We start from the raw sequence: 12,624 nt of genomic DNA, 5'->3' as shown, positions 1-12,624 counted from the left end.
TAAAGTGTCTATTTAAAAGGGATCAAAATTTGCCTGTTGATGAGTTTGGAATTAGATAACAGAGTGAAGCCACCAAGCTTATGACCAGAAAGCATGTGGAATTGTATCTTTGCCACTGTATCCTTTTAAGTAAAATTATGAACTGAATTGTGTCCCACCAAAGTCCATGTGTTGCTTTGCTGTTTATCTGAAACTAATGCAACATTGTAAATCAATTATACTTCAATTAAAAGAAAAAAAACTATGTGTTGAAGCCCTAATTCCCAATGTGTCTGTGTTTGGAGATAGGGCCTTCAAAGGTAATTTAGATTAAATGAGGCCATAAGGGTGGGACCCTAATCCAATAGGACCGTTGTTCTTATAAGAAGAGGCGGAGACACCAGGGAGACACATGCATAGAGGAAAGGACATGTGAGGACAACTGAGAGAAGGTGGCTATCAGCAAGACAAGGAACGAGAACTTAGGAGACACCAAACCTGTCGACACCTGGATCTTGGACTTCCAGCCGCTAGAACTATAAGAAAATAAATTTCTGCTGTTTCAGTCATCCAGTCTGTGGTGTTTTGGTATAGCACCTCTGGCAAAACTAATACAAGTAATAATGATGCCTGGGAATTTCGCTTGAATTATGGTTAAGCCATTGACAGGCAGTGATCATCATGGCCTTGGAAGGTTCCTGAACTCTCTTCCCTTGGTTCTGTTTCCTTAACCTGGGTTCGCTGTTTGCTATCTAGGGGAAGCAGCTAACTGGATGGATTTCCTGTGCCATGGAAATCATTCTGCCTTGAGCATTACTTTGTCAATATGTTGCTGCAAAGGAAGATTATTAGCTCACACTGAAGCTCTTCTCCTAATCTCCCAGCATTTTCAATTCCATCAGCTTTCATCCTTGTCCCTAAAAAAGATTTCTAAAATCATACAAAAACAACTAAAAGCCTGCCATGGTTTCACAGTCTCCATGGAAATTCTGCAGAGGGAAGCTATACTGACTTCCTTGCATATCTCTTGGACTATTTTGTTAATGCCTTTTGTGTATGGTTCTTGGAGGTTTACAAAGCTCTTTCACACTTATTATCTTGGTTAATCCTCACAGCAAACCCACGTGGGAGGTATTATTACCCACATTGAGCATATTATGAAACAAGTTCGGAGAAGATAAATAGCTTAACGAATGTTTACATAATTTGTAAGTGGTACAATTGGCCTGTGAACTTGGGTCTGTCTGATACCACGGCTGCAGTTCTTGCCACTCTACCCCTAAACAACATAGGTTGCACCACTGGATCACCCTTCCTGCCCTGGTGCCCTCACTCATCCCTTGAAAATTCACCTCATGGGACATATTTCTGAGATGTATTATACACTGTTGAAGTAAAGCCTAAGAGAAAGCATCCCAGGCAAGGGACACTAAACAGACATTGGCCTGGTTCTAGTGCTATCACTAAAATTGAGTGATCTTGGCCTATTCATGTAATTGATCATTTTTCCATAGGTAAAACGGAAATAATAATCCCATTGCCCACTCTCTTCCTCCTTAAATCCCCTCCATCATTACTACACTAGCTGTAAGCTAGTGTAATGCATTAAGCTTTCTAGAACTGGGAACATTTTAAAATTCTGCCAACAAATGGCTTATGACCCATTCCAAATGTGATCATCAGTGACTCGAAGACCTTTCCAGTGAATTTTTTCGTACCTGCTTACCTCCTTATAACTTTCCCCAACAGATGCCCTAAGTTTCCATATCTGCTGGTACTCATGGCCAGGGGCACGCTGATGCTCCCTACTGCAAGCACCTGTGACTCAGACTAAAGGCTTTCTTTGGTCAGAAGCATGTCCAGCTTGCATAGAGGGAGGCAGAGGTGGGGTGGGGGGGGGACTACCTGGCATCCCATGTGGTCTACAATAAACCTCAGAGGTCACGAAGAGGGTTGAGCTCCAACTTCCCCAGCAGCAACCTGTTCATTAACAAACGCTGAATTGGCCTTTTGCTGTCTCATTCTCTCGCCCCCCTGCTACCTGTACATCCAGCAACACCCTCCTAAATAGACTATTGCACACGAATTCTAGTCTCAGGGTCCACTTCTAGGAAAACCCAAACTAAAAGACACTCCAGGATGAGAGGTAGTGTCCCCAGGCAATTTGCATAAGGGAATTAACTGAGTAACAGGCTCCCCATTACAACCACTGTTCCCCACAGAGTGTGTTGTAGGTCACCCTTCTTGTTTCCCCATGTTTCCTTCTTTACTGGAAGCTCTGGAAATTTCACCTTGTCCAACTCACAAGTTCTCTTGTATATCCCATAACTTTCTCCCCTCCTTCTTTCCCTTTCTTTCAAAATTTTCAGATTATTTTAGGAAAACGTCTCTCCCTCTAAGCTCCCTCACCTTATTTTTGAGCCTCCAATATTTCCTAACTCATATCTGAAAATGCAAGGGCACCAGACAGGGAAAGTCATATTTTCCCAGTGTCATTGGACATAATGAAAACCATCACCCTCAACCTCCAGAGCACTAAAAAGTATCCCTACAATCTCCTCTCAGCATCACTATAAATGTCTTCTTTATCTTCCTCAAGCTCTTATAAACCCAATTGTCTTCAAGTACCAACTTTCGGGTAAAGGTAAATATAATTCTCTTATAATTTTCCAATGTTTTTCCTTTTTTGTTTGCAAGTAAGGCATCAAGTTTTTTAAACTATTTTTCACTACAAATACACAGCATTACAGTAACATTAAAGATCTATTCATTTTCTATGCAGGGGCACTAGACAAAGGAGCATATATAACACGATTTTCAACACATTTTTGCATCTCAGAGGACAGCAGCACCCTTCCCTCTTTTTTGCCCCCTTAGTGATATTGATACACATTACTCAACTTTACTAACAAATTGGACAGGAACAAGAAGTTTGTTTTCTAAGTATACGAGCTATGCACAGGATGTCTCGGACTTAAAATACAGCATTTCACTGTGCTCTAATGTAAAAAGTACTGGGCAGTGAGCAGATAGTTTTTTGGTCTATTTGTTTTTCATGGTGACATGCAGTGTACATTCTGTACCCCTATAGAGTTTACTTGTTCATTTATTCATTGTTTCACAATACTTTAAGTTTACAAAAGAAAGAATATGTCTGTTCTGCTTACTCAATTAATTGGTGACACAATTCCAACTCAGATCAGCTGAAGCAAAAAAAGAAAAGTTACAGCTTCCCAGTCTGAAGCTAAGATGCTGATATGCTAAGACTGAGTGGCTCAAAAAAAAAGGAAGACATTGCCTCTCCATTATTTATCTCTACTTTCCTCTGTGCAGGCTTCGTTCTCAGGCTCCCCAAGTGATGCTAAAGATACTAGCTCTCAGCAGCAAAGGGCTTTTAATATCCTCAGAGCCAGAATCCTAAACAAATCAGGGCCCTCTTTCCCAAAAAGTCCAGGGAAGGTCCTGGGGAGCAATCTGATTGGCTTTGCTAGGGTCACATATCTACCCCTGATCCAATCACCTTGATCCAGAAGAACAAAGAACGTTTACTGGTCAGGCCTGAGACTTGGAGCTGAGGGTAAAGTCAGCCCCACCTAAGCACATGGACTGAAAAATGGGAGCCATGCAGTTCCTTGTGCAGAAACTAGACTGAAAAAACTTATGCTGAGTGTAAGGCCAACTGGCCCGAGGCAGGGGAACGCAATCAGGCTCACAGGCTGCATCGGACCGAAACTTTCCGGACCACCCAGTTCCAGGAGCTGACCTGGGGACTTTCCACCTGGCCCAGCCTTCCCGCCTTTCGAGGGGCGGGACGAACCGTCCCAAGGCTGATGCGACCGGCACCAGATATTGCCACGATACCCGAAAAGACCACCAAAATGAGGAATACCCTGCGCCCTCCCGGAGTCACCACACCCCTTTCCCTTCTTCCCCTATAAATTCTGCCCAAACCCTCGCCCGGTCGCGACTTCTCTGGCCCCGTTCTCTCGGACCCGTGAACCTCGCCCGGGAGCGCTCCCTAATAAAGCTCACTTGAAGCTTTCCTCCGTCTTTGGTGCCGTTCCTTACACTGAGAAACGTACTTCCATTCTATTTCATATCCCCAGTTAGCCCCGTCATATAATGCAACATAGCATATATCAAAGTCCAAAGGCAATAAAATCCAAAACCAAATTGTCTCACCAACTCTGAGTTAAAGTTTACAGGAAGTAAAGTCCTGTTTGATTTCTTCATTTGTTCATTCTCAGCTATAGGAATTGTATCATTTACACCCGTGATCTGAGATATCTCTCACTGGAATTGGGATAGTTTTCCCAGGCAGAAATGTTATTCCTAGAATGCAATATTTGTTGAGATTTGGTGACACCTAAAATAGGGAGGCAAGATGGATTGCTCTCACCAGGATGCCAGAATGTCTATGCAATTATCAGAATCCATGGCCTGTCAACCTAAATACAGTTACGATGCGAGATGTCTTTTCACAGGAAGTTAATTTAAACACTATGCATTTACCATAACTGGGGAGGAGGAACCTCCTACATTAACAGTATTTTACCGAATAGATTGAGACGTTGCTGCCTCTGGGCAGCAATTATACATTTGTAACAAGCACCAGCACTGATCTGAGAATTCTTTCTTCCTCCTCCAGGGGATCCCAGTAGATTTCCATTTCCCCTTTGACCTCTGGGTTCTCAGCACTTACATGCTGCCCTGATGGAGAGTTTTATCTAATAACACAACCTCCACAATATTTTGAGGGTAAGTAGTCACCTTTTTAGTCTCATATTTTAGTGGCTGCCACTTCTGTCCTTATTAAGGACCTGCTCACACCTAAGACACTTGCCCCTAGAGAGAGTTGTCACTCCTTCTCACCTTTATTTCAGCTAGAAGATCTCTCTTCCCAGATTCTCACACTGAAGCTGCTTTTTGATGTTTCTTAATGCCGTGCCCCGCCCCACCCCCCAGGGCCTAGGGAAGGTCAGTATCTCTGCCATATGTTGCTTTTAACATCCTGTTCCTGGCACTCCTCTGCTTTTACATCCTGTAAAGTTCTCAGGCATGTTCCCTCAGGGCACTGGAAAGATCTAGTTTACCTTCCCTATTATCTTGAAACTCAGAAGCTCTTTAATATTTTTGTTTTTGAACATATAGTCATATAAATTCAAGATTGCCCTCTTTTTACCAGTACCCAGATTTTTCAATATTCACATCTCCTCCACAGAGCCCCTGTGTTTTTAGAAACTTAGTCCTGCCCCTAACTCTGGAAATGATCTAGTCTGGTTTAAGGCAAGCTGCGTAGTACAATTCCCCAGCAAAAATCACTGGTGGGTATGTGACCTAAGCTAGTACAATTAGGATGATCTCAGGACTTTTGCTTGCAGAGATAGAGAAAAGTACCCTCTCTCCCTCTGCTGGTCACAAACAGGGAGCCTGTAGCCAGCAGCCATCCTACAAGATTACGTGCTAGAACTCGTATAGAAAAATGATTGCCATCTTTATCCAAGTATCACCTTGGAGGACTCTATACTTATTCCACAGAATCATTGGCCAAACTGAGGATTTCCTCCTTGAGAACAGAGTTCCCAATCTATGGCACATTCTTTTATAAAAATATATAGCCTCACAGGTGGGAAAAACCTGTCTTTTGAGGGTAGGTTTTACATTTTTCTTTAAATTAATTTTTATTGGAGTATGGTTGCTTTACAATGTTGTGTTAGCCTCCACTGCACAACAAAATGAATCAGCCATACACATACAGGTATCCCCTCCCTTTTGGACTTCCCTCCCATTTAGGTTACCACAGTGCATTAGGTAGGGTTCCCTGTGTTTATATTTTAAAAGCTATAACTTACTCAGAACCAAGAGTAAACAGGTATATATCAGTGTGATATCCTTTTGAACAAATATATATAACCACTTACTTTCATTATGAAAAGAAAAAGTTTTCACTTAATTTCACCTTAGTAAACTCTGGTTTTTCTTCGAAACTTTTAAATACATAGATTCTACGGAAATCTCAAAACAGCTAATCCTTAAAAAAAAAAAAAAAAAAGTCAGCACCTGAATGTTCTTTCTTAAGCTTTAACACCCAAGTTTAACTTTGTCAAATTCCCAAAGCAACCATATTAACATCTGCAAATGACATCACAGAGTCATATGCAGTAAAGAGGATGTTTAGAAATCGAACATATATTTTGCTTAGTCTGGTACTCTCAGCCAGCCAAACAGGACCAAAACCCAGCTGCTGGCTCACTACCTGGGTGACCTCCCACATAGTTTGGATGCCTTTGGAGTTCCTATTTTATAGAATTACTGTTATTACTTCCTTTTAATTTTCAAAAGCCCCTTATCATCCGTTCCAATAAAGGAGACCAAAATGATAAAGCTTGGCAAGAATCATTTAATCCATTTCAGTTCTCTAAGAAATTCTGGGCCCACATTAATAATCTAAAGACACCAAATTCAGCCCTATTTTTAAAAATACCTCCAGGGAAGTTTTCCTCAGTAATTAAAAAAAAATTTTTTTTAATATATTTATTTATTTATTTTTGGCTGCGTTGTGTCTTCATTGCTGCATGGGCTTTCTCTAGTTGCCGCTAGTGATGGCAACTCTTCGTTGCGGTGCGCAGGTTTCTCACTGCGGTGGCTTCTCTTGCTGCAGAGCAAGGCTCTAGGCGCGTGGGCTTCAGTAGTTGTGGCTCGTGGGCTCAGTAGTTGTGGATCGCGGGCTCTAGAGAGCAGGCTCAGTAGCTGTGGCACATAGGCTTAGTTGCTCCGCAGCATGTGGGATCTTCCTGGACCAGGGCTCGAACCCATGTCCCCTGCTTCGGCAGGCGGACTCTCAACCACTGCGCCACCAGGGAAGCCCTGTACAATTTTACTTATAATATTTTTCAGAGGAAAAAGTAATTAAGTGGAGATTACTTTTAAGTGGGCCTGGGATTTCCTAATTCTTACTGGAAAATGAAGAAATGAGGTTTTATAGCATCTTTCTTCAGAGATGCTCTAAGAACAGCCATCTTGTTTGTCTTTATGAGACAACTATGAATTAAGGAAGATGCATGTTTCATTTTTTCAAACAGCTTTATTGAGATATAATTGATATACAAGAAAATTGGACAAATAGACACAAATTTATGAGTTTGGAGATATGCGTACATATGCAAATATGAATTTGGAATTGCCTAGTGGAAATCACTTTTTCCATAGGTAAACAGAGTGATGAAAAACTTTTAAGAAGCTTTGCCATCTTTTAATCAATCACCAAAGTGCAAAAAATAAAATAAAGTGAATGTTATGAGCCCAAATTAAGAGAAAAGTTAGGGGCTAGGAGTCCCCCCTTTTAATTTCTTTTGATTTAAACGAAGTGTCCATTGTATGGAAGTAAACAAGAGGTATGACACAAATTTAATTGCACATTGTGCCTAGTATATAACATGGGAAGCAGAAAGTTTATTTACCAAAGTAATATGACATTGAGTCATTAAAATCACAAGCTACTTTATTTATCAATGATGTCAGTATTCAAAGTTGTCCAGTTAAAAATCTACTTTCTCTTGAAAAAGAAATACACTGAAAGGAAATGCAAGGAGCTTAAGAGTGATATCATGATTCCTGACAGCAAGAATAAAGTCTGCAGCAGTGATTGTGAGAAAGTGAGTCACAGGGAAATGCGGGTAGCTTAAAAGACCCAGTTACGAGGGGCAGAAAAGAGAATATCTGAGTAGAGTCATCATGGGGTGAAAATGGAGAAATGTGAGTAAACCAGTGTGGAATGAATGTGTGCATGTGGAAAATACATCTGCAGAGGCACTAGACAGCAGGTCCCAGATCTAAATTCAAGTACCTGATAAAAAAAAAAGTAAGACTTTAAATCAAAACTTAATACCACAAGTCTAGTCATGTAACATCTAGACGTTCCCTTACTTGTTCATCACCTTTGCTTTCTCTGTAAGCCTATTCAGCAGAAGGTCAGTAAGTACAAATGTACTCTATCCTCTCTTGGTTTAAATTTTATAGCAAATCAGAAGAGGGTGTAGGTATAGCTGAGATTACAGTGGGAAGAGCTTATTGAAGCAGGGTTGACAGTAGGTCTTGTCATTCTGCTCTCTGAAGATTCCCTTCGACAGCTGCGTCAGGCAGAAAGCACATACAAAGTGCTCAGGATGGAACTTGTAGCCCATGGCACTGATGCAGCGACCAGTGATGGGCTGCCCACATCCGTGGCAAAGGGTTCCTCGGCGGTGATGGTAGTGGAGTTCACAGAAGGGACGTCCATCCAGTTCAAAGAAGGAGCCAGTAGAAAAACTGCTAAAGCAGTCCTGGGTGGGGTGGTGGAGAGAAGAAAAAGAAAAGGGAGGCAGATGTCAAGCAGAAAAAGCATCAGCAAAACTTCAGCCTTGAAATCCCTGCCAGTTTCCTGCCAGTGCAGGAATTCACTTGGGTTCTTGACAAATAGAGGCTAGAATATTGCCCATCTGCAAGACAGACAAGCAAATGCCCACAATGGAGGCTGTGTTTTGGGTTCCTTTTAAGAAGGTCCCTGTCAAGTTCTCATCCCAAGCTGTGAACCGTCTTACCAGCTGCCTCTCAGAAAGGAGAACCCCGACTTTCCCTAAATCCAAGAGATAAGTGAGTATACAGACCCCACAGACAAAGCACTCTGGGTGCCAGACAGTGTCCATGGCTGAAAGGTAGTTTTCCAACACTGGGCGGTTGCAGCCACCACACTTGGGTGAGAACATGGCTAAGAAATCCTTCCGGCAATACGGCTTCTTGTCCTTCTCATGAAAGCCTGGAGGGAGAAAAATCAAGGGTTCACTACTGCACTCTGAGACCTTAAACCAAGTTAGAGACTGAGAAGAGGCCAATAATTTAAACTCTCCCAAACTCAGGGTCTTCATATTCAAAATGGTGCTAATAGATACCTACCCCAAAGGGCTCTTAGAAGAAATTTATGAGATAATGTAGGTGAAGTGTTTCCGTATTGTGCCTGGTTCATAGTAAGCATTTAATAAGCATTAAGGTCTATTCCTCCTCAGTGCCTTTGTACTGAGTATTCCCTCTGCCTGTACAGTTCTGCCCAGGCCTTGATATGGCTAGCTTCACCTTGTGTTTCAGAAATCAGCTCAAATATCATCTTATCAGAGAGGCATTTCTTTAGCCTGTATCTACACTTCAACTTTTTTTATTGTCTTTATAACATTTTCCATTATATGAAATTTTGTGTTCTGTCATACATCAATGGAACATTTGCTCTGAAAGAAACTAGATATTGTTGCTCTGGTCACATTATATCCCTAGTGCCTAATATTTAAAAATAAAGTATTATTAAGTAATAATTTCCAAATCGATGCAAGATCTAAATATAATAATGAAAACCCTACAAATACTTGAATTAAATATGGATAGGTTCCTCTTTAATCGAGGAATGAGAAAATTGTAATAAAAATGGCTCACATTTAAAAAGCAAGTTAGAGGGGCTTCCCTGGTGGCGCAGTGGTTGAGAATCTGCCTGCCAATGCAGACGACACAGGTTCGAGCCCTGGTCTGGGAAGATCCCACATGCCATGGAGCAACTGGGCCCGTGAGCCACAATTACTGAGCCTGCGCGTCTGGAGCCTGTGCTCCGCAACAACAGAGGCCGCGATAGTGAGAGGCCTGCGCACCGCGATGAAGAGTGACCCCCACTTGCCACAACTAGAGAAAGCCCATGCACAGAAATGAAGACCCAACACAGCCATAAATAAATAAATAAATACATACATTGTGTATTATTTAAAAAATAAAAATAAAAAAAAAATAAAAAGCAAGTTAGAGACTAATAAATTTAGCTACACTAAAAATACATATGAATGACTTATGCATGATGAAAAAATATCATAAGCAAAGACAAAGACAAAGGACAAAATGAGGAAAATATCTGCTAATTATATCTCAGAAAAATATAGTTAATTCAAGAGTTCCTAACTGGATGCATGATTTAAAGTATTGTTTTATAAAATTTTTAAAAATATAAAATAAAATAGAAAAAAAAATCCCTAAAAATTAAATCAAGTTTAAGCAACTTAACTGTATATCAAACTGATGATATGACTAAAGAAAGGCAATGATTCATTCATGTGGCTTTAAAACACAGTATTTTGACTGTATAGTCATACTGGATCTATCCTAAAGACAAAAAGAGCTACAAAGAAATTTTAAGCTTTTTTCAATAATCTTGTTTTTGCAACATTTATATTGATTTCTTTAAAATAATATGGGTAGATTTATAAGAAAGCAAATAATTAGTTATAGTAATTTGGTAATACCCTTGCTAGGCAAGGTTTTCAGTGTGAATAAAAGATACAAGCATAATATAAAACAATTTCAGTAAAGGAAAAAAACCTGTAATCTTATATTAGAAATATCAGTAGAGAGATAGTCTCATCCACCAGAGGGCAGAGAGCAGAAGCAAGAAGAACTACAATCCTAGAGCCTGTGGAACAAAAACCACACTCACAGAAAAACAGACGAAAAAATAGATGAAAAGGCAGAGGGCTATGTACCAGATGAAGGAACAAGATAAGACCCCAGAAAAACAACTAAATGAAATGGAGATAGGCAATCTTCCAGAACAAGAATTCAGAAAATGATAGTGAAATGATCCAGGACCTCAGAAAAAGAATGGAGGCAAAGATTGAGATGATGAAAGAAATGTTTAACAAAGATCTAGAAGAATTAAAGAACAAACAAACAGAGATGAGCAATACGATAACTGAAATGAAAAATACACTAGAAGGAATCAATAGCAGAATAACTGAGGCAGAAGAACGGATAAGTGACCTGGAAAACAGAATGGTGGAATTCACTGCCGTGGAACAGAATAAAGAAAAAAGAATGAAAAGAAATGAAGACAGCCTAAGAGACCTCTGGGACAACATTAAGCGCAACAACATTCGCATTATAGGGGTCCCAGAAGGAGAAGAGAGAAAGGACCCGAGAAAATATTTGAAGACATTATAGTCGAAAACTTCCCTAATATGGGAAAGGAAATAGCCACCCAAGTCCAGGAAGAACAGCGAGTCCCATATAGGATAAACCCAAGGAGAAACATGCCAAGACACATAGTAATCAAATTGGCAAAAATTAAAGACAAAGAAAAATTATTGAAAGCAGCAAGGGAAAAACAACAAATAACATACAAGGGAACTCCAATAAGGTTAACAGCTGATTGCTCAGCAGAAACTCTACAAGCCTGAAGGGAGTGGCATGATATACTTAAAGTGATGAAAGCGAAGAACCTACAACCAAGATTACTCTACCCGGCAAGGATCTCATTCAGATTCAATGGAGAAATCAAAAGCTTTACAGACAAGCAAAAGCTAAGAGAATTCAACACCACCAAACCCTGTCTACAACAAATGCTAAAGGAATTTCTCTAAGGGGGAAACACAAGAGAAGAAAAGGACATACAAAAACAAAACCCAAACAGTTAAGAAAATGGTAATAGGAACATACATATTGATAATTACCTTAAACGTGAATGGATTAAATGCTCCAACCAAAAGATACAGGCTCGCTGAATGGATACAAAAACAAGACCCATATATATGCTGTCTACAAGAGACCCACTTCAGACCTAGGGACACATACAGACTGAAAGTGAGGGGATAGAAAAAGATATTCTATGCAAATGGAAATCAAAAGGAAGCTGGCGTAGCAATACTAATATAAGATAAAATAGACTTTAAAATAAAGAATGTTACAAGAGACAAGGACACTACATATTGATCAATGGATCAATCCAAGTAGAAGATATATCAGTTATAAATATATATGCACCCAACATAGGAGCACCTCAATACATAAGGCAACTGCTAACAGCTATAAAAGAGGAAACCGACAGTTTAACACAATAATAGTGGGGGACTTTAACACCTCACTTACACCAACGGACAGACCATCCAGACAGAAAAATAAGGAAACAAAAGCTTTAAATGACACAATAGACCAGATAGATTTAATTGATATTTATAGGACATTCCATCCCCAAACAGCAGGTTACACTTTCTTCTCAAGTGCGCACAGAACATTCTCCAGGACAGATCACATCTCGGGTCACAAATCAAGCCTCAGTAAATTTAAGAAAATTGAAATCATATCAAGCATCTTTTCTGACCACAATGCTATGAGATTAGAAATCAGTTATAGGGAAAAAAACGTAAAAAACACATGGAGGCTAAACAATACGTTACTAAATAACCAAGAGATCACTGAAGAAATCAAAGAGGAAATCAAAAAATACCTAGAGACAAATGACAATGAAAACATGACAATCCAAAACCTATGGGATGCAGCAAAAGCAGTTCTACGAGGGAAGTTTATAGCTATACAAGCCTACCTCAAGAAACAAGAAAAATGTCAAATGAACAATCTAATGTTACATCTAAAGGAACTAGAGAAAGAAGAACAAACAAAACCCAAAGTTAGCAGAAGGAAAGAAATCATAAAGATCAGAGCAGAAATAAATGAAATAGAAACAAAGAAAACAATAGCAAAGATCAATGAAACTAAAAGCTGGTTCTTTGAGAAGATAAACAAAACTGATAAACTTTAGCCAGACTCATGAAGAAAAAGAGGGAGAGGACTCAAATCAATAAAATT

General features: G+C 39.9%; 1 protein-coding gene across 2 annotated transcripts in view; it reads right to left on the bottom strand.

Annotated features, from left to right (window-relative positions):
- Positions 1–7,927: 7,927 nt before the first annotated feature.
- LPXN (leupaxin) overlaps positions 7,928–12,624 on the bottom strand; it is a 48,304-nt gene continuing 43,607 nt past the window's right edge. For both annotated transcript variants that reach the window (XM_007455689.1, XM_007455688.1), the window contains exons 8-9: positions 8,625–8,773; positions 7,928–8,300 (exon numbers count right to left, since the gene is read on the bottom strand). In XM_007455689.1, coding sequence (XP_007455751.1) covers positions 8,031–8,300; positions 8,625–8,773 — 419 coding nt within the window. In that variant the 3' untranslated portion in view covers positions 7,928–8,030. The remainder of the gene's footprint in view (positions 8,301–8,624; positions 8,774–12,624) is intronic.

The sequence above is a fragment of the Lipotes vexillifer genome, unplaced genomic scaffold (assembly GCF_000442215.2).
Source record: "Lipotes vexillifer unplaced genomic scaffold, Lipotes_vexillifer_v1.1 scaffold977, whole genome shotgun sequence".
In the NCBI taxonomy this organism is placed as follows: Eukaryota; Metazoa; Chordata; class Mammalia; order Artiodactyla; family Lipotidae; genus Lipotes; species Lipotes vexillifer.
Note: the sequence above shows the minus strand (reverse complement) of the source record. Positions and strands in the feature narration are given on the sequence as shown.